General features: G+C 42.2%; 1 protein-coding gene across 1 annotated transcript in view; it reads right to left on the bottom strand.

Annotated features, from left to right (window-relative positions):
• LOC106568899 (phospholipid phosphatase-related protein type 5) overlaps positions 1-22,204 on the bottom strand; it is a 72,007-nt gene that overhangs the window by 5,115 nt on the left and 44,688 nt on the right. The window contains exon 5 of the mRNA XM_014139688.3: positions 2,719-2,859. Coding sequence (XP_013995163.1) covers positions 2,719-2,859 — 141 coding nt within the window. The remainder of the gene's footprint in view (positions 1-2,718; positions 2,860-22,204) is intronic.

Below are 22,204 nucleotides of genomic sequence, written 5' to 3'. Positions count from 1 at the left end.
TTCTTGAACATGGGGTGAGATATTCTCACTAATTTGTAAATAAAGCCAGTTTGTTATTTAGAATTATTTCTTTCTGTTTTTAGAGGGAGATGAAACCAAAAGCCCACCGTCACCTCATGGGTCTCCCGGTCGCAGCCGGAACGGGTATTGAACCAGCATCTGTAGCAACGCAGTTTGCACTGCGATGCAGTGTCTTAGACCGCTTCGCCACTTGGGAGGCCCCATTCACAAAGTTTGTAATGCTAATCAATTGCCTTGAGTCTATTGTCCTGCTAATAGCCCATAATGGACGATTATAATACATGGTGTCAAGATCAGGATAACCAAAATATTTCTTTATTGAAGTCTATCAGAAAGAATGTTGGTACTTATTTATTTTGATCCAAAGCTATGAATGAGTGAGTCACTCAGCTTTATGTAGGTGCCGAGGCTATATGACTGCGTCATCAACTTGACTGAATATAAGCTAAATAATCAACACCTACAGTTGAAGTCGGAAGTTTTCATACACTTAATGTTGGAGTCATTAAAACAAGTTTTTCAACCACTCCACAAATTTCATGTAAACGAACTATAGTTTTGGCAAGTCGGTTAGGACATCTACTTTGTGCACGACACAAGTAATTTTTTCAACAATTGTTCACAGACAGATTATTTCACTTATAATTCACCGTATCACAATTCCAGTGGGTAAGAAGTTTACATACACTAAGTTGACTGTGCTTTTAAACAGCTTGGAAAATTCCAGAAAATGATGTCATGGCTTTAGAAGCTTCTGATGGGCTAATTGACATCATTTGAATGAATTGGAGGTGTACCTGTGGATGTATTTCAAGGCCTACCTTCAAACTCAGTGCCTCTTTGCTTGACATCAAGGAAAAATCAAAAGAAATCAGCCAAGACCTCAGAAAAATAATTGTAGACCTCCACAAGTCTGGTTCATCATTGGGAGCAATTTCCAAACGCCTGAAGGTACCACGTTCATCTGACAAAACAATAGTACTCAAGTATAAACACCATAGGACCACGCAGCCATGGGACCACGCAGCCATCATACCGCTCAGGAAAGAGACGTGTTCTGTCTCCTAGAGATGAACGTACTTTGGTGCGAAAAGTGCAAATCAATCCCAGAACAACAGCAAAGGACCTTGTGAAGATGCTGGAGGAAACAGGTAGAAAAGTATCTATATCCACAGTAAAACGAGTCCTATATTGACATTACCTGAAAGGCTGCTCAGCAAGGAAGAAGCCACTGCTCCAAAACCGCCATAAAAAAAAGCCAGATTACGGTTTGCAACTGCATATGGGGACAAAGATCGTACTTTTTGGAGAAATGTCCTTTGGTCTGATGAAACAAAAATAGAACTGTTTGGCCATAATGACCATCGTTGTGTTTGGAGGAAAAAGGAGGAGGTTTGCAAGCCAAAGAACACCATCCCAACCGTGAATCACTGGGGTGGCAGCATCATGTTGTGGTGGTGCTTTGCTGCAGGAGGGACTGGTGCACTTCACAAAATAGATGGCATCATGAGGATGGAAAAATTATGTGGATATATTGAAGCAACATCTCAAGATATCAGTCAAGAAGTTAAAGCTTGGTCGCAAGTGGGTCTTCCAAATGGACAATGACCCCAAGCATACTTCCAAAGTTGTGACAAAATGGCTTAAGGACAACAAAGTCCAGGTATTGGAGTGGCCATCACAAAGCCCTGACCTCAATCCTATAGAAAATTTGTGGGCAGAACTGAAAAAGCATGTGCGAGCAAGGAGGCCTACAAACCTGACTCAGTTACACCAGCTCTGTCAGAAGGAATGGGCCAAAATTCACCCAACTTATTGTGGGAAGCTTGTGGAAGGCTACCCGAAACGTTTGACCCAAGTTAAACAATTCAAAGGCAATACTACCAAATACTAATTGAGTGTATGTAAACTTCTGACCCACTGGGAATGTGATGAAATAAATAAAAGCTGAAATAAATCATTCTCTCTACTATCATTCTGACATTTCACGTTCTTAAAATAAAGTAGTGATCCTAACTGACCTAAGACAGGGAATTTTACTATGTTTAAATGTCAGGAATTGTGAAAAACGGAGTTTAAATGTATTTGGCTAAGTTGTATGTAAACTTCTGACTTCAACTGTATGTGGTAACTGTTGCTCCCAATGTTCTGAACAGTGTTTCAATCAACACACAGAAAATGGGCTACTTATCCCAATTTGACACACAATGTTTATACCCGCACAGCTTTGCTATCAAGACACTTTGTATAGACAGGTAACGAGGCATGCAGGTTTTCATTCTTACATGATCAGTTTACACAGTGTGCGATTTAGTCCAATGTAACAATGTGTGTGACTTCTTGCTACTCACCTGTATAAAGATGATTAGCAGACAGACTATTTTCAGGGACTGGGATTGTGTACCTCTTGCCAGAAGCATTGTAAGAGCTTATATACATTTTACCTGGACTATAAAACTAAGAAGATGAGACTCTCAACCCAAAGTGATACAACCTTCACACTACACAACTGGAAGACATTTGTATCTTTCTATACAGATAATGGAGGATATACTGTATCTGATGTGTCTTTCTGTATGGTGGACACAGCAGAATGGACTGAGGCTGACAAACAAGGTACTCTAGGAAACTGTTCCAAGCAAAAGCACATTATATTGTATTGTGTGGCTGACAATACCTGTGAGGCTATGACAATACCTGTGAGGCTATGTACTTCTCCATGGTGTTGTCCATGATGCGGGGCTGGCCCATCATAGGAACACTGCTGACCACACTCTCCTCCGGCGGGATCTCGTTCAGCAGGGTCTTCCCTTTGAAGTTCTGCACCACCCCCAGAACCTGCACTCACAGCCACGATCACGGGGCAGACAAAGGAAAATAGATAGGGGGATAGATGTGCGCGGAAGAGAGACGGAAAGAAAGAAAAATAGAGATGTGAGAGAGAGGAGAAGGAGTGGGAGACTTAGTAAGTTAGTTAGGCTGAGCTGGAAATAGAGGCTCTGTGGTATTGTTTCAGAGCTGAGTGCCTTGCAGAGTGCCTTTCACTTCTCATAACATGGGTTATGTAAGTATTTTTTTCTATTATAAAGGAATCGCATGGCTTGTTGCCCAAAAACATGAATTCAATCAGGGGCTGTGTGTTTGTGTGTCTTCAAGGAGTTTCATCCATTACCAGAGCCCAAATTAGCCTTTTTTTGTGAGATGTCTATCTAAGGCAATGTTCAGATGGAGGAGAAATGCAACTCAGAGAACAGTGATCATCTAGAGCAGTGGTCACCAACCAGTCGATCGTGTTCAATTTCTAAGGCATAAAGCCTTGCGTTCCTATAATTCTTTCTTTGTTTAGCGCTGTTGGTGGTAGGTGCACATGATTCAGCAGTCCTAGCACCAAGAAGGCAGTGTGTTCCCATTTGGAACCATTTCATGTTTCTGAAGGTAGAACTCTGCATACCTGGCAGGCCCAGAGAGCCAGTGCACCTATAGGCCTACCGCTGACCAATCAGGTAGTTCAGATCATTGTGTCTGCAGTTTCCTCAAGCCATAGACATAAAACAAAGCCCCGAGCACACTGCAAAGTTGATACTGTGAGATTTCTAAACGTTTAAAACCCTGACTAGAGAGAGACAATGAATACAGCAAAGAGCTACTGTTTTAAGAGTAAATTCATGTTTAAGTTGTTATTCAGCACTATCAACACTTTGTTCAACACTTTTACAAGTCTTAAATGCGTGTTCTCCCTACTTCCACTCACAGTACAACCAGCACTGCTGCTGCAATGAATAAGTATAGAAAAGAGTTTCGATAAGCTTGCAAGATTCTTATTAGCGGCTTGTCTTTTATAATATTGAGGAATATTTCATTTTCCCTAGTCATAGGAGTAACAACATGAATTGGTGCATAAGGCAGAAATAATGCAGTGCGACTTGAAGACTGAGGGAGAGCGGAGGGACGGTGAGTCGGATGAGAGGCAGACTCACCGCTGCTCTCTTTCTCCCTCCCTCCCCTCAAACTTGCCATCAGATGCAGGCCATCAGTCCAGTAAAATAAAATAAAACAAATTATTATGTTCACTCAGCTGTGCCTCACAAGTAATACAACAAGTGATCTAAAACCAGTCTGATCATACAGCAATTTTTTTATTTTATATACTGAAAAAAATATAAACGCAACACGCAACAATTTCAACGATTTTACTGAGTTACATGTGACCGGCTGGCTCAAATTGGTCTGATGTAGCAAAATTTGAAATTGTGTTTTTTACATTGGATAAAAGTAGAGACTCAGAGCCACACAATGGTATAACATACACTACAGCTGAGGAACAATGGGGAAGTCATTTTGCTTTGAAAATTGCTAAACTTGTAAACTCACTTTTGAGAAAATGGCCTTTGAATGTTTTGGTACTACTACTGGAGAGCCCTTCTCTTCTATACCCATTCAGCATCGTTCACACCCTCTTCAGCTTTAGCCCCACCCATCTCTTTAACTTCTCAGGGCTACATGGGACGCTACTGTCCAACCTGCGGGACACACTATTCAACAGCCAGTGAAATAGTATGGCGCGAAATACAAAACAGCAAAAATCTCATAATTTCATTTTCTCAAAAATCAACTATTTTACACCATTTTAAATATAACCTTCTCGTTAATCTAACCACATTGTCCGATTTCAAAAAGTCTTTACGGCGAAAGCATAAAATTAGATTATGTTAGGACATAAACTTCACAAGAAAAATCACACAGCCATTTTCCAAGCAAGGACATTGTCATGTCTTTGGCTATGCCGGATTAAGTGATATGACATGCTATCCTATAAAATTCTTTCTCTTTAATTAATATCACCTGATTCGCTAATCATGTAAATGTAATTAACTAGAATGTTCAGGACACCACGGAAGAGTGTTTATAGAGCCATTATCTTCCGAATAAACTCTTAAAAACGTAGTATTATTTTACATCGATAGCAGTCAATATTAATCGTCACCTTATTTTCAGTCTCATAAAGTTGTAAATTCTTGGTTATTGTCACGGTTGTCGTCGGTTAAGGAGGACCAAAACGCAGCAGGTATGTGTACGCTCATCTTGACATTTATTAACTCAGAATGAACACACCAAAACAACAAAACGAAACGAACTTACGAACAACGAAACAGTCTTGAAAGGCACATACAGCAAAACAAGAAACAATCTCCCACAAATACACAGACAAACACACCCAACTAATATAGGACTTCCAATCAAAGGCAACACCACACAGCTGCCTTCAATTGGAAGTCCACCCCAATTAACTCAACATAGAAATAGATTACCTAGACTAAACATAGAATTACATAAACAAGGAACAGTGCCCAAAAACCCCGGAATACATAAATCAAATGCCCTCTGCCACGTCCTGACCAAACTACAATAACAATTAACCCTTATACTGGCCAGGACGTGACAGTTATCTTCACAAACCCTGGCTAACAAGTTGAATCAGCAATACAAAATTGGGTTTAATTATTTATTTACCAAATACCTAAACTAATCACACAGAATTACATATACACAAAATACAAATTATGTCATACAGAAAACGTCCCTGGTGGACGGAGCCGACATGGCGGTTTGTTACACAAAGAAAGGGAGTTGGGCTTGAATGAAAGAGCGGGAAGACTGAGGAACAAAAGAAACAACAGCTATGCTATCGTAAATACATTATCGTATGCATTCTAAATTACCGCCCATTTGGAAAAGGAAAATGCAATAAATATTTACTCTGAGCTGCGCTTCGGTAGGTTGGTCGTAGATGCTGGCCGGGTTGGCCAACAGAGATCTTCCTGTCCTCGGAAGAATGTCTCTTTTGGTAAATTGGATACGATGTGGTATCTTCATCGTGTGTTAGACTGGATCCGTCGTCCATCCTTTCCTAGCCCACGTCTACAGTGGATGCTGCAAACTCAACGGCTTGGAAGTATCACTTCTGTAGTGAATAAGCGTTCAAAGTTCATACCATTCACAACCAAAGCTCACGCCGAGGTTGGCTTAGTTCTGTACTTGACATGTGTGTCCTTTTAACGCAGAGGCTGCAGACCTCACGTAGTGGAACCCTGGTTACATTGTGTCATTGTCTTAAATAGTGGCGAGGGGAGAAGGGTGTGTTTCATCGTTTATAACCCCTGTCTTTTCACAGGGGCGGGCCACTGATTAAGCAGGGCACTTTCCTTATGAAAACCCAATTCTCTCATTTGGAAGCTAAAATTACATTTAATCTCGTAACAAACAATCTCAATATTAAACATTTAAATTGCACAACAATTCCATGTGAATTTGATAACTAGAATGTGTGGACTTTCCCAGGTACAGTTTATGTCATCCTGTCATCAGTCATAATGTCTCAGATGACAACCGAACTGACATCCATACTCATTAAGTTCCAACGCATATTTCCAACTGGTTGTATTACTGAAATATGGTTCCTTTTCCCCATTTGTTTGATGTTCCCAGACTCTCTATATTTAACAAAGGCTATTCAACAGTCCTTCAGTAGGGTCAGAGAGAGAGGGGAAGGGAGAAAGGTATTTATGGAGGGTCATAAACCTTACCCACAGGCCAACGTCATGACAACATGCATCACAAAAACCAAAGATACAGCTAAAATATTCACTAACCTTTGATGATCTTCATCAGATGACACTCATAGGACTTCATGTTAAACAATACATGTATGTTTTGCTCGATAAAGTTCATATTTATATCCAAAAACCCCATTTTACATTGGCGCGTGATGTTCAGAAAATGTATTCCCACCAAAACTTCCGGTGAATGTGCATATCAATTTAAAAAAATACTCATAAACGTTGATACAATTTACAACAGTTATTGAAAGAATTATAGATATAATTCTCCTTAATGCAACCGCTGTGTCAGATTTTAAAATAGCTTTACGGAGAAAGCACATTTTTCAATATTCTGAGTACATAGCTCGCCATCAAAGCAAGCTATACAGATACCCGCAAAGTTCTGGGGTCAACTAAACTCAGAATTAGTATTATAAATATTCTCTTACCTTTGCTGATCGTCGTCAGAATGCACTCACAGGACTCCTACTTCCACAAGAAATGTTATTTTTGTTCGAAATACTCCATATTTATGTCCAAATACCTCCGTTTTGTTCGTGCGTTCAGATCACTATCCAAAAGCATAACGCGCGAGCGTAAATCCAGGCACGAAAAGTCAAATAGTTCCATTACCGTTCGTAGAAACATGTCAAACGTTGTTTACAATCAATCCTTAGGGTCTTTTTAAGATAAAATGTCGATAATATTCCAACCGGACAATAGCGTATTCATTCAAGAAGAAAAAGAAGGAACGGCGCACTAGCAGGCTCGCGCATCACCAAGTCCTTTGTCCATAGGCAGTCCACTCATTGACTGAGCTCATATTTTCTGCCCAGTAACAGGAGAAGGTTGAAACACGTTTCTAAAGGCTGTTGACAGCCAATGGAAGCCTTAGGAAGTGCAACATGACCCCACAGACACTGTAGTTTCGATAGGGATTCAAAAGAAGAACTACAATTCTCAGATTTCCCACTTCCTGGTTTGATTTTTCTCAGGTTTTTGCCTGCCATATGAGTTCTGTTATACTCACAGACATCATTCAAACAGTTTTAGAAACTTCAGAGTGTTTTCTATCCAAATCTACTAATAATATGCAAATATTTGACTCTGGGCCAGAGTATTAGGCAGTTTACTCTGGGCACGCTTTTCATCCGAAAATGTTAAAAAGTTAAGGGTTGATCCGAGTGTTCTGTACTAACAACAGCAGTCAAGCACCCCTGTAAAGGCCTTTATTATACACAGATTCAAAATAGTTAATGATAACAAATGTTTATTTTGTGGTTGTGACCCAGAGACTCTTGACCATTTATTTTGGGCCTGTTCTTATGTCAGAAGATTTTGGAGTGAGTTATAATATTTTATTTTTAAATAAACTATTATTAATGTTAATGCAAATAGTCCGGGTAGCCATTTGATTACCTGTTCAGGAGTCTTATGGCTTGGGGGTGAAAGCTGTTGAGAAGCCTTTTGGTCCTAGACTTGGCGCTCCGGTACAGCTTGCCATGCGGTAGCAAAGAGAACAGTCTATGACTGGGGTGGCTGGGGTCTTTGACAATTTGTAGGGCCTTCCTCTGACTCCGCCTGGTGTAGAGGTCCTGGATGGCAGGCAGCTTAGCCCCAGTGATGTACTGGGCCGTACGCACTACCCTCTGTAGTGCCTTGCGGTCGGAGGTTGAATAGTTGCTGTACCAGGCAGTGATGCAACCAGTCAGGATGTTCTCGATGTTGCAGCTGTAGAACCTTTTGAGGAGCTGAGGACCCATGCCAAATCTTTTCAGTCTCCTGAGGGGGAATAGATTTTATTGTGCCCTCTTCACGACTGTCTTGGTGTGTTTGAACCATTCTAGTTTGTTGGTGATGTGGACACCAAGGAACTTGAAGCTTTCAACCTGCTCCAATACAGCTCCATCGATGAGAATGGGGGAGTGCTCGGTCCTCCTTTTCCTGTAGTCCACAATCATCTCCTTTGTCTTGATTACGTTGAGGGATAGGTTGTTATTCTGGCACCACACGGCCAGGTCTTTGAGCTCCTCCCTATAGGCTTTCTCATTGTTGTCGGTGTTCAGGTCTACCACTGTTGTGTAGTCTGCAAACTTAATGATGGTGTCGGAACAATGCCTGGCCATGCAGTCGTGGGTGAACAAGGAGTACAGGAGTGGACTGAGCACACAACCCTGAGTGGCTCCAGTGTTGAGGATCAGCGTGGCAGATGTGTTGCTACCTACCCTCACCACCTGGGGGCGGCCCGTCAAGAAGTGAAGAATCCAGTTGCAGAGGGAGGTGTTTAGTCCCAGGATCCTTAGCTTAGTGATGAGCTTTGAGGGCATTATGGTGTTGAACGCTGAGCTGTAGTCAATGAGTAGCATTCTCACGTAGGTGTTCCTTTTTGTCCAGGTGGGAAAGGGTAGTGTGGAGTGTAATAGAGATTGCATCATCTGTGGATCTGTTTGAGCGGTATGCAAATTGGAGTGGGTCTAGGGTTTCTGGGATAATGGTGTTAATGTGAGCCATTACCAGCCTTTCAAAGCACTTCATGGCTAAGGACATGAGTGCTACAGGTCTGTCATTATTTAGGCAGGTTACCTTAGTGCTCTTGGGCACAGGGACTATGGTGGTCTGCTTGAAGCATGTTGGTATTACAGACTCAATCAGGGACATGTTGAAAATGTCAGTGAAGACAACTGCCAGTTGGTCAGCACATACCCTGAACACAAGTCCTGGTAATCCGTCTAGCCCAGCGGCCTTGTGAATGTTGACCTGTTTAAAGGTCTTACTCACGTTGGCTACGGAGAGCGTGATCACACAGAACTGCTGATGCTCTCATGGATGCCTCAGTGTTGCTTGCCTCGAAGCAAGCATAAAAGTGATTTAGCTCATCTGGTAGGCTCGTGTTACTGGGCAGCTCGCGGCTTTGTAGTCTGTAATAGTTTGCAGGCCCTGCCACATCCTACGAGCGTCGGAGCCAGTGTAGTACGATTCAATCTTGGTCCTGTATTGGCGCTTTGCCTGTTTCATGGTTCATCTGAGGGCATAGCAGGATTTCTTATAAGCTTCCGGGTTAGAGTCCCACGCCTTGAAAGCGGCAGCTCTACCCTTTAGCTCAGTGCGTATGTTGCCAGTAATCCATGGCTTCTGGTTGGGGTATGTACGTACAGTCACTGTGGGGACGACATCCTCGATGCACTTATTGATAAAGCCAGTGACTGATGTGGTGTACTCCACATTGCCAATGGAAGAATCCTGGAACATATTCCAGTCTGTGCTAGCAAAACAGTCCTGTAGTTTAGCATCTGCTTCATCTGACCACTTTTTTTATAGAGTCACTGGTGCTTCCTGCTTTAATTTTTGCTTGTAAGCAGGAATCAAGAAGATAGAATTATGGTCAGATTTGCCAAATGGAGGTCAAGGGGGAGCTTTGTACGCATCTCTGTGTGTGGAGTAAAGGTGATCTACAATTTTTTTCTCCCTCTGGTTGCACATTTAACATGCTGATAGAAATTAGTTTAAACTGATTTAAGTTTCCCTGCATTAAAGTCCCCGGCCACTAGGATCGCCGCCTTTGGATGAGCGGTTTCCTGTTTGCTTATTTCCTTATACAGCTGACTCAGTGCGGTCTTAGCGCCAGCGTCCATCTGTGGTGGTAAATAAACAGTCACAAAAATGTTTTATGAAATAGTGTGGTCTACAGCTTATCATGAGATACTCTACTTCAGGCGAGCAAAATCTAGAGACTTCCTTAGATTTCGTGCACCAGCTGTTGTTTACAAATATACACAGACCCCCCCCCCCCCCCCCCCCCCCCCTGGTCATACCGGAGTGTGCTGTTCTGTCTAGTCGGTGCAGCATATATCCCGCTAGCTGAATGTTTTCCATGTCGTCATTCAGCCACGATTCGGTGAAACATAAGATATTACAGTTTTTGATGTCCCATTGGTAGGATATTCGTGATCGTACCTCGTCTAATTTATTGTCCAATGATTGTAAGTTGGCAAGTAATATTGATGGTAAGGGGCGTCGGCGGATCCTTACGAGGCACCCCGCCCTGTGTCTCTTTCTCTTGCCTATGGCGGGGATTTCGGCCTTGTCAGGTGTCTGAAATACATCCTGTGCGTCCTGCTCGTTGAATAAAAAATCTTTGTCTAATCCGAGGTAAGTGGTCACTGTCCTGATATCCAGAAGCTCTTTATGTACAAAACATTATGTTCAAAATAAGTTACAAATAACAAAAAAATAAATAATAGCACAATTGGTTAGGCGCCTGTAAAACGGCTGCCATTTCTTCCGGCACTATCTTAACTCATGACGTTACTACCCTGCATGAATCTGTAGGTAGCTAACCAACCAGGTTCAATGTTAGCTACAGTAGCCAACATTAGGCTATAACTAGTCAAGCAAATGGGTCTGAGATACGAATAATAAGATCACACACGGAACAATAGCTAGCTAGCCAGCCAGTTAACATTAGCTAGCTAACAGTACACTTTAACTTGAAATTAAACCACTTTGTCAAAATCTGAAAATGTAGCTAGCTTGACTATCTTACCCATATACATCATCGATGGACGCGTCTCCTTTGGACGCCATGGCTGCTCTTAGTATGAAGATGGAGACAGGTGTTTTCTCCATCTCCTTTGCTATCATACTCAAATTCCACTGATTTCAAAACTCAGTCCTCCAGAAAGTGGAGAGCATACACGTAACATTAGTTAGCTAACAGTACACTTTAACTTGGCATTAGGCTTTTGAAGATTTACTACGTGATACATTTTTTAAAAAGCAGTGTTAGAGAGGATTAGCTAGAGATACTGACCAGCTCAAATAGAACCAGCTCAAATAGACAGAAGCATGCTATATGGCAGACCAATCCAAACTCAACTCTCGGCATGTCCAGTCCACTCATAATTTTTTTAAATTTCTTTATTTATTTCACCTTTATTTAACCAGGTAGGCCAGTTGAGAACAAGTTCTCATTTACAACTGCGACCTGGCCAAGATAAAGCAAAGCAGTGCAACAAAAACAACAACACAGAGATACACATGGGATAAACAAACGTACAGTCAGTAACACAATAGAAAAATCTGTATACAGTGTGTGCATAATGAAGTAAGGAGGTAAGGCAATAAATAGGCCAATAGTGGCGAAGTAATTACGATTTAGCAATTTACACTGGAGTGATATATGTGCAGATGAGGATGTGCAAGTAGAAATACTGGTGTGCAAAAGAGCAGAAAAACTAAAACAAATATGGGGATGAGGTAGGTAGTTGGTTGGATGGGCTACTTACAGATGGACTGTGTACAGGTGCAGCGATCGGTAATCTGCTCTGACATCTGACGCTTAAAGTTAGTGAGGGAGATATAAGTCTCCAACTTGAGTGATTTTTGCAATTCATTCCAGTCATTGGCAGCAAAGAACTGGAAGGAAAGGTGGCCAAAAGAGGTGTTGGCTTTGGGGATGACCAGTGAAATATACCTACTGGTGGGTGTTGCTATGGTGACCAGAGAGCTGAAATAAGGCGGAGCTTTACCTAGTAAATACTTATAGATGACCTGGAGCCAGTGGGTTTGGCGACGAATAAGTAGCGAGAACCAGCCAACGAGAGCATACAGGTTCGCAGTGGTGGTTAATATATGGGGCTTTGGTGACTAAACGGATGGCACTGTGATAGACTGCATCCAATCTGCTGAGTAGAGTGTTGGAGGATATTTTGTAAATGACATTGGCGAAGTCAAGGATCGGTCGGAAATAGGAAACAGATTCTAGATTTAACTTTGGATTGGAGATGCTTAATGTGAGTCTGGAAGGAGAGTTTACAGTCTAACCAGACACCTAGGTATTTATAGTTGTCCACATATTCTAAGTCAGAACCTTCCAGAGTAGTGATGCTAGTCGGGAGGGCGGATGCGGGCAGCGATCGGTTGAAGATCATGCATTTCGTCTTACTAGCATTTAAGAGCAGTTGGGGTCCACGGAAGGAGTGTTGTATGGCGTTGTAGCTCATTTGGTTTGTTAACACAGTGTCCAAAGAAGGGCCAGATGTATACAGAATGGTGTCGTCTGCGTAGTGTTGGATCAAAGATTCACCCGCAGCAAGAGCGACATCATTGATATTTACAGAGAAAGAGTCGGCCAGAGAATTTTACCCTGTGGCACCCCCAGAGGTCCGGACAACAGGGCCTCCAATTTGACACACTGAACTCTATCTCAGCCAATCATGGCTAGTGGGGAGGTTGCTGTTTTTTTATGTGGCTAAACCAACTAGGCTTGTAATTTAACCATTTTATTTGTATTTACAGATGGCATACAAGTTTGTTATTAAGGCACATTAAAGTTCCAGAAGGCATTTCTGCCAAAAAACGCATTTTGATAAAAAACACTTTTTAAAAAGTTTAAAACGGCTCTCCTGTGAAGTAGTGACCCCCGACATATGCCTAGTTTCCTGAAACGGGTCACATATAAGGAAAATCAGTCAATTGAAATAAATTCATTAGGCCCTAATCTATGGATTTCACGACTGGGAAGGAGCACAGCCATGGGTGGGCCTGGGAGGGCATAGACCCACCCAACTGGGAGCCAGGCCTACCTACTGGGGAGAAAGGCCCAGCCAATCAGGATGGGTTTTCCCCACAAAAGGGCTTTTTTACAGACAGAAATACTCCTCAGTTTCATCAGCTGTCTGGGTGGCTGGTCTCAGACGATCCCGCTGGTGAAGAAGCCGGAAGTGGAGGTCCTGGGCTTGCGTGGTTACACATGGTCTACGGTTGTGAGGTCGGTTGGATGTACTGCCAAATTCTCTAAGATGACTTTGCAGGCGGCTTATGATATTAACATTAAATTCTCTGGCAACAGCTCTGGTGGACATTCCTGCAGTCAGCATGCCAATTGCACGCTCCCTCAAACTTGAGACATCTGTAGCATTGTGTTGTGTGACAAAACTGCAATTTTTAGAGTGGCCTTTTATTGTCCCCAGCACAAGGTGCACCTGTGTAATGATCATGCTGTTGAATCAGCTTCTAGATATGCCACAGCTGTCAGGTGGATGGATTATCTTGGCAAAGGAGGAATGCTCACTAACACGGATGTAAACAAATTTGTACACAAAATTTGAGATAAATCATATTTTTGTGCGTATGGAACATTTTTGGTATCTTTTATTTCAGCTCATGCAACATGGGACCAACACTTTACATGTTGCATTTATATTTTTGTTCAGTATAATATCAAAATGCTCTGAGAAGAACAACATTGGCAGGGCAATTCAAGCATAGCCAGTATGCAGTAATAATGGATTGGGCCTATCCATTATCCGTTTGGGCCTACTGCACAAACCTCATTGCTACAGAACTGTTTTTAACAAATTAATGTTGCATTGGCTTATGTTTTTTAAGTCATGTTTAATAAATCTCGCCTTGCTTTTGGACTCAGAAAGTGATCTTGACTCAGAAAAGGTTGGTGACCACTGATCTAGAGGGACTCTTCCATTACCATTACAAGGCCAAAAGGCCCTGCAGTCTTTTGTTGACTTATATCCCAACAATAAATAATACCGTATGTGTGGTACTTCTTTTCAGTGTATGGATCAGTATACTTCCATTATCTCAGCAGGTTGCTGTAGTACTCTGCTTCAGATATGGTATGTTATGAAATTGCAATGTAGTAATAATCGTTTGTGCGCAAGTTGTAATCTTACGCCACGGCACTAAATTATATACACATGCATCACTGAACACTGCATGTGAGAGTGAATAACACAAGCAGGGCACAAGCGTACAGAGAATTGACAAAAGTAGGGCACATCAAAGGTAAAAGACATATGTGCCTTAACGTGAGACACATACACATGTTATGAATGCATCCAGAATATAACATTCTGTAGTTATAGGTTCGTGTACTCTATAACAACACTTGAGGGGAAAATACATGCAGACACACACAAGACACAGACATGGATGCAAGTAAACCTGCACACACACACACACACACACACACCTTTACCACATGTTCCAGGCACCCTGCGGTTTTCACACACACACACACACACACACACACACACACACACACACACACACACACACACACACACACACACACACACACACACACACACACACACACACACACACAATGGCCCAGGCACCCTGCTGTTTTCTGTTAGGCACTGTGCTTTCTTGCTGATGACGCGTGATGTGCGCCTGCTCGCCTGTTATACGGTGGTTTGATCTCAGATATCTCCTGCTGGGTCCTTTCCCACCTTTCCCCTTTCCCCATTCTCGTTAACTAGGTCATACTAGGCTTGTGTCCCAAATGGCACCCTATTCCCTACACAGTGCACTACTTTTGACCAGGGCCCTGTTAGAAAAGTGGTGCACTACATAGGGGATAGGGTGACATTTGGGACACACATTACACTACAACTCTCCACCTATCCTGTCAGAAATGGATGATCTTTGTGCTAGTAGTAATTTAGAGTTGTTGAGGATAGACATGCCACGAGCAGCAACTTTGCACTAATGTTTCCACTACCAATTTGTATGCAACAACCAATTAAGCAAGATTTCTCCATAGACTAGTGCTCTGAAATCCGAGAAACTCAAGCAAATCTAACGGTTTTCATACTCACTCTAACAAGAGACACACCAACTAATACGCGTATTGCAGAGACATCAAAAGGAGCCCACTCATAGAGGAGCTCAGTCACTTTCCCTATACTAAACACAACAGATCCACGTGGCCCTACTGTGCTCATCTGAGCCAATTATCCAGCCATACTAGGGGGAAAACCCAATGTTTTCCATAAGTGCCGGCCGTCTGGTTACTTTGTCCACTTCATAAATTAACTAGGTTTCTTTTCATTTAAACGTTTCAATTCGCTAGTCAGAAATCCGTACAGCCTTCTCCCGCTAGAATGAACGATATGCATCTTACAGTGATCTATTTGTAGGACAGGCACCTGTCAGTCACAAAGCGAGCGATGACAGGGAGACTGCTGGTTTGTACAGTTTGTCAGTCTGCTGTCTGTCCCACCTCTTGGTACCGGTGTTATTTTTGTGCCCTGTGGTTGGCTGAAGTGAAATCTATTTATGGAGGAGACCATGATGCTTCTTCCTCATCTCCCGTGAGTGAATTTACACGTCCTATGTAATGTAACTGGTAACGATGAGTTGAAATTCACTTAATTATTGTTTTGTGGCACGTGCATACTGGTAGGCTACTACTGCTTTTTGGCGATTATCTGCAGATAAATTATGAATACATTCGACGAAGGTCTTGAATCCTCACTGCAGGATCAATAGGAAGTGAAGAGAGAGCCTCATTCTGGTCCAAAATACGATAGAAGACAACAGATTAGCATTTGCATTTATTAAGGATCCCCATTAGCTGCTGCCAAGGTCCAAACAGGATTAAGGCAATTACATCACCCGACATGTACTGCTTTATTTAACATCATACAACACATTATTACACCACTACTCTACTACTACATATTTACAATACAAAATATATAATACCATAATATTTCAGCATTACAATGTACGTGTGTGTAGTGTGTTTAGCATATGTTTGCCTATGCGTGTGTGTGCCTGTCCTTGTTGTTCCATAAGGTGTAGTTTTATCTGATTTTTAAATCTGATTTTACTGCTTGCTTGAGTTACTTGATGTACTCATGGCTCTATGTGGTACTGTGTGTTTCCCAGAGTCTGTTCTGGACTTGGACTGTGAAGAGACCCCTGGTGGCATGTCTTGCTGGTTATGCATGGGTGTTGGAGCTGTGTGCTAGCCGTTTGAACAGCTCTCAAAATGACAAGCAGTGATGCAGTCAATCGCTTCTCTATTTTGAGCCAGGAAAGATTGACATGCATGTTATTGATGTTAGCTCTCCGTGTACATTTAAGGGCCAGAGGTGCTGCTCTGTTCTGGGCCAATTGTAATTTGCCTATGTTCCTCTTTGTGGCAATTGACCATATGACTGGACAGTAGTCCAGGTGCAATAAAACTAGGGCCTGTAGGACTTGTTTTGTTGATAGCAACGTCAAGAAAGCAGACCTCTCTCGATCTTAGCTACCGTGGCATCAATATGTTTTGACCATGACAGTTTACAATCCAGGGTTACATCAAGCAGTTTAGTCCTAAGCTTGCTCAATTTCCACATTACCCCTTACAAGAGTTAGTTGAGGTTTAGGGTTTAGTTAATGATTTGTCCTAAATACAATGGTTTTAGTTTTAGAAATATTTACGACTAGCTTATTACTTGCCACCCTTTCTAAAACTGACTGTAGCTCTTTGTTAAGTATTGTTGTGATTTAACTTGCTGTGGTAGCGGACGTGTATAATGTTAAGTCATCAGCACACATAGACACACAGGCTTTACTCGGTGCCAGTGGCAGGTCATTAGTAGACAGCTGCCCTGGGGTATGCCTGACTCTACCTGGATTATGTTGAAGAGAATTCCGTTAAAGAACACCCTCTGTGTTCGGTTAGACAGCTAACTCTTGATCCACGATATAGCAGAGAACGTAAAGCAATAACATATACGTTTTTTCAGCAAAGTCAAAAGTCTAACAAAACAGCTCTCAATCTTTTTATTATCAATTTACATTTACATTACATTTTAGTCTTTTAGCAGACGCTCTTATCCAGAGCGACTTACAGTAGTGAATGCATACATTTCATATTTTTTTTAAATATTTTTTTTGCATACTGGTCCCCCGTGGGAATCGAACCCACAACCCTGGTGTTGCAAACACCATGCTCTACCAACTGAGCCACATGGGACCCGTTGATTGAATGCCATTGAGCACCATTTATTGATTGAACACTCACCTTCAACAACATAGTGCCCTTCAAGCTCATCACTAAGCTCGGGGCCCTTGGTCTGAACCGCGTCCTGTGCAACTGGGCCTGGACTTCCTGACTGGCCGACCTCAGGTGGTAAAGGTAGGCAACAACACCTCCGCCACGATGATCCTCGCCATGGGGGCCCCACAAAGGTGCGTGCTCAGCTCCCTCCTGAACACCCATGACTGTGTGGCCAGACACGTTTCCAACTCAATCATCAAGTTTGCTTGACACAACAGTAGTAGGCCTCATCACCAACATGCTTCAATCATGCTTCAAGTTTTATTTGTCGTATGTACAGGATACACATGGTATACACTGTCCAACGAAATGCTTACTTGCAGGTTCCTTCTCGACAATGCAACAACAATAAGAAAATAAAAATATGAACATAAAGTAAATGGCTGAGTAGAATACAATAGACATTTTAGCATAAGTATAATACAGGAAGGCACAATTTATAGTACAATATTTACACAAGGAGGGATTGGAGGGCAAGTGTTTAAATTGTGCAGTATGAGCAAATTGAGTCTGGTAGCAGTAGTTGTAATTTGTGTGTAGCATGAATGCATATACTGTATGTGTGTGTGCACCACCCAGGTGGATTTGCAGAGCTCCTACCTACTTGCATTGACGCGTTGCACGACACAGAGTCGTCGGGGTTCGTTCTGCTGACATTGAATTCTGAACTGCGGGCTCTCAGCAAGGTATGGATTTCTCAGTTTATCCAGGTTTTTTGGTTGGGGTATGTCCAGATTCTCATTGTGGGTACATCATCATCAACGCATTTCCTAATGAAGCCTGTGACTGACGATGTATATTCCTCAATGTTGATGGATGAATCCTGGGTGGATGAATCTTTGAGCATATTCCAATCAGTATTTTCAAAACAGTCCTGCAGCATCGAGTCTGCCTCCTATGTCCAGCGCCTCACTATTCTCTGTATTGATGGCTCCCTCTTGAGTTGCTGCTTGTAGGCTTGGAGAAGGAACAAAGAGACGTTATCCGATTGGCCGAAGTGGGGGTAGGGATGGCTTTGTACACATCACGGCTGTTTGCGTACACATGGTCCAGCACGTTGTTCCCTTTCGTGTGGCAGTTTAAATGTTGGTGATACTTTGGAATCATTTGTTTAAAGTTTGCTTGGTTAAAATCTCCCACGGCAATAAAGACTGCTTCCAGGTGAGACAATTCTTGCTGGATAATGTGTTTATACAGTTCACTAAGTGCGGCCTTGATGTTTGCTTGTAGGGGTATGAACACAGCTGTGATAATAACAGAAGTGAATTCCCTCGACATATAGTGGGGTCGGTATTGTAGCATCAGAAACTCCATGTCGGGTGAACAGGAGCTGGAGACGTTTTCAACTTCGGTACACCAGGAATTGTTGACGAGGAAGCATACACCTTCCAGCATACTCTAATCAGAAGCCACCATACGATCCATATGCAAAATTAAAAAGCACAGTCGAGTGAATTGTATGTAAGCCACGTGTCTGTAAAAACAAAGATTCAGCATTCCCTGATGTCCCTCTGTAATTGAAGCTTTACTCGAGTTCACAAAGTTTATTTTCCAGCAATTGGATATTAGCCATCAGGATACAAGGAATCATACCACAGGAGGTTGGTGGCACCTTAATTGGGGAGGATGTGCTCGTGGTAATGGCTGGAGCATTATGAATGGAATGGTGTCAAATAGATCAAACACCTGGTTTGATAACATTCCATTTACTCCGTTCCATACATTATTATGAGCCGTCTGCCCCGCAACAGCGGGGCAGACTTTGTATCTGGCGGGGGGTCTGAGGGTCCTCCCCCTGAAAATGTAAGCATTTTTTAAACCATTTCCTGTGATTCTATATTTTTCTCAACAGGGAATCAATGTTAACTTGAAAGAACACAAAACATTTTCTTAGGTTTTTGCCACAAAAAATTCAATTGAAGTGTAGACTAGATTTAGATTTTGCCATAATAAATTCAATTGAAAGAGTAGACTAGACTAGTTTTTCTGACTTGACTACTAATCTACAGCCTTCCTCTAAGTCCCACCCACAGTGATTGACAGGTCTGAAACCCTAACAACTCTGTGACTCAAAAACACCCTGCCCCCTCCCCTGACAATCCCAACCACAGTGATTGATTGAAAGGCCAAACTGTTAAAGGGATAGTTCACCCAAATTACAAAATGACATTGGTTTCCTTACCCTAAGTGTCCACAGCAGCAGAGCCAATAAAATACATTCAGTGCAATTGGAAAATATTCAGAGACTTGACTTTTTCCACATTTTGTTACGTTACGGCCTTATTCTAAAATGTATTAAATCATTTTGTTTCCCTCATCAATCTACATGCAAAACCCCATAATGACAAAGCAAAAACTGTTTTAAAATGTACAAATAAAAAACAGAAATATCTTATTTACATAAGTATTGCTATGAGACTCGAAATTGAGCTCAGGTGTATCCTGTTTCCATTGATCATCCTTGAGATGTTTCTACAACTTGGAGTCCACCTGTGGTAAATTCAATTGATTGGACATGATTTAGAAAGGCACACACACCTGTCTATATAAGGTCCGACAGTCGACCAAGCCATGACAATTAAAGAAATTGTCCATAGAGCTCCGAGACATGGGAAAGGGTATCAAAAAATGTCTGCAGCATTGAAGGTCCCGAAGAACACAGTGGCCTCCATCATTTTAAATGGAAGAACGTTGGAACCGCCAAGAATCTTCCTAGAGCTGGCCGCCCAGCCAAACTGAGCAATCAGGGACGGGCCTTATTCAGGGTGGTGACCAAGAACCAGATGATCACTCTGACAGAGCACCAGAATTCCTCTGTGCAGATGGGAGAACTTTCCAGAAGGACAACCGTCTCTGCAGCACTCCACCAATCAAGCCTTTATGGTAGAGTGACCAGACGGAAGACACAACTCAGTAAAAGGCACATGACAGCCTGCTTGGAGTTTGCCAAAAGGCACCTAAATGACATTCAGACCATGAGCAACAAGATTCTCTGGTCTGATGAAAACAAGATTGGCCTCTTCGGCCTGAATGTCAAGTATCACATCTGAAGGAAACCTGGAACCATCCCTACGGTGAAGCATGGCGGTGGCAGCATCATGCTGTGGGGATGTTTTTCAGCTGCAGACTAGTCAGGATCGAGGGAAAGATGAATGGTGCAAAGGACAGAGAGATCCTTGATGAAAACCTGCTCCAGAGCGCTCAGGACCTCAGACTGGGATGAAGGATCACCTTCCAACAGGAAAATGACCCTAAGCACACAGTCAAGACAACACAGGAGTGGCCTCGGGACAAGTCTCTGAAAGTCCTTGAGTGGCCCAGCCAGAGCCCGGACTTGAACCCGATCGAACAACTCTGGAGATACCTGACAATAGCTGTGTAGCAACGCTACCCATCCAACCTGACAGAGCTTGAGAGGATCTGCAGAGAAGAATGGGAGAAACTCCGCCAAGCTTCTAGCGTCATACCCAAGAAGACTCGAGGCTGTAATCGCTGCTAAAGGTGCTTCAACAAAGTACTGAGTAAAAGGGTCTGAATACTTATGTAAATGCAATATTTCTGGGGTTTTTTGTTCCATAAATGTGCCCCCCAAAAAAATCGAAAAACAGTTTTTGCTTTGCCGTTATGGGGTATTGTGTGTATATTGATGAGGGAAAAAAACAATTTCATCCATTTTAGAATAAGGCTATAAAATAACAAAATGTGAAAAAAGTCAAGGGGTCTGAATACTTTCCGAATGCACTATAACAACCTCCACTCTTCTGGGAAGGCTTTCCACTAGATGTTGGAGCATTTCTGTGGGGACTTGATTCCATTCAGCTACAAGAGCATTAGTGAGGTCGGTCTCTGATGTTGGGCGTTTAGGCCTGGCACGCAGTTGGCGTCCCAATTCATCCCAAAGGTATTTGATGGAGTTGAGGTCATGGGTTCTGTCCTGGAGAGTCAAGTTCTTCCATACCGATCTCGACAAACTACACTAATTGTAGTCTCACCCATTAATTTCTAAGGACTGGTCATTTTTGACCGGGAACACCACAAGTATACAAAAGTTAAATAAAAACACACAAAATGTTATGAAAATCATCTAAATGTATTTTGTGTGTTCAGATGCCCTGTGTGGACAAAGTCATGGAATCTTGTGACAATCAGATGAAGTGAACTACATTCTTCAGAGAGAAACTTATAAATCAGTCCAATTCAACCAGAACACAGCAGGAGGGTTAATCAAACAAAAGGTTTTCAATTTGGGTTTATGATTAATGTAACTTGGGGACACCTAAAAAGTAACTTACTGCTCTGTTATGAACATGTTTGTTTTTAAAATACCTCTTAGCACCCCACACTCCTGCTGAATAGTCCAGAACAGGACACACGCATGTCTGATACAGTTTGGAATACGTGGCATAACCAATATCTTTGTGTTTTTGTTTTTCCTATAACTCCCCCAAGAGCTCTACTTGCTGAGTCGGCCAGGGCAGATGTTCCATATAGAAAGGCAATATGTTCATCAATAAAAATACCCAGATATTTATAATTGCTAGTAAACTCAAGAATGTCTTCACCAAAAGAAAACTGAAAAACACTTCTCTTAGTACCTGGTTTTCAAAAATGCCTTATCTGTGTTTTTGTCTGGTTGAGTCTCCATATTTTACACCAATTGACAGCACATATTAACATTACATTTACATTTAAGTCATTTAGCAGACGCTCTTATCCAGAGCGACTT

The sequence above is a fragment of the Salmo salar genome, chromosome 14, assembly GCF_965601325.2.
Source record: "Salmo salar chromosome 14, fSalSal1, whole genome shotgun sequence".
Lineage (NCBI taxonomy): Eukaryota > Metazoa > Chordata > Actinopteri > Salmoniformes > Salmonidae > Salmo > Salmo salar.
The sequence above is the reverse complement of the archived record's forward strand: the minus strand, read 5'-3'. Positions and strand labels throughout refer to the sequence as shown.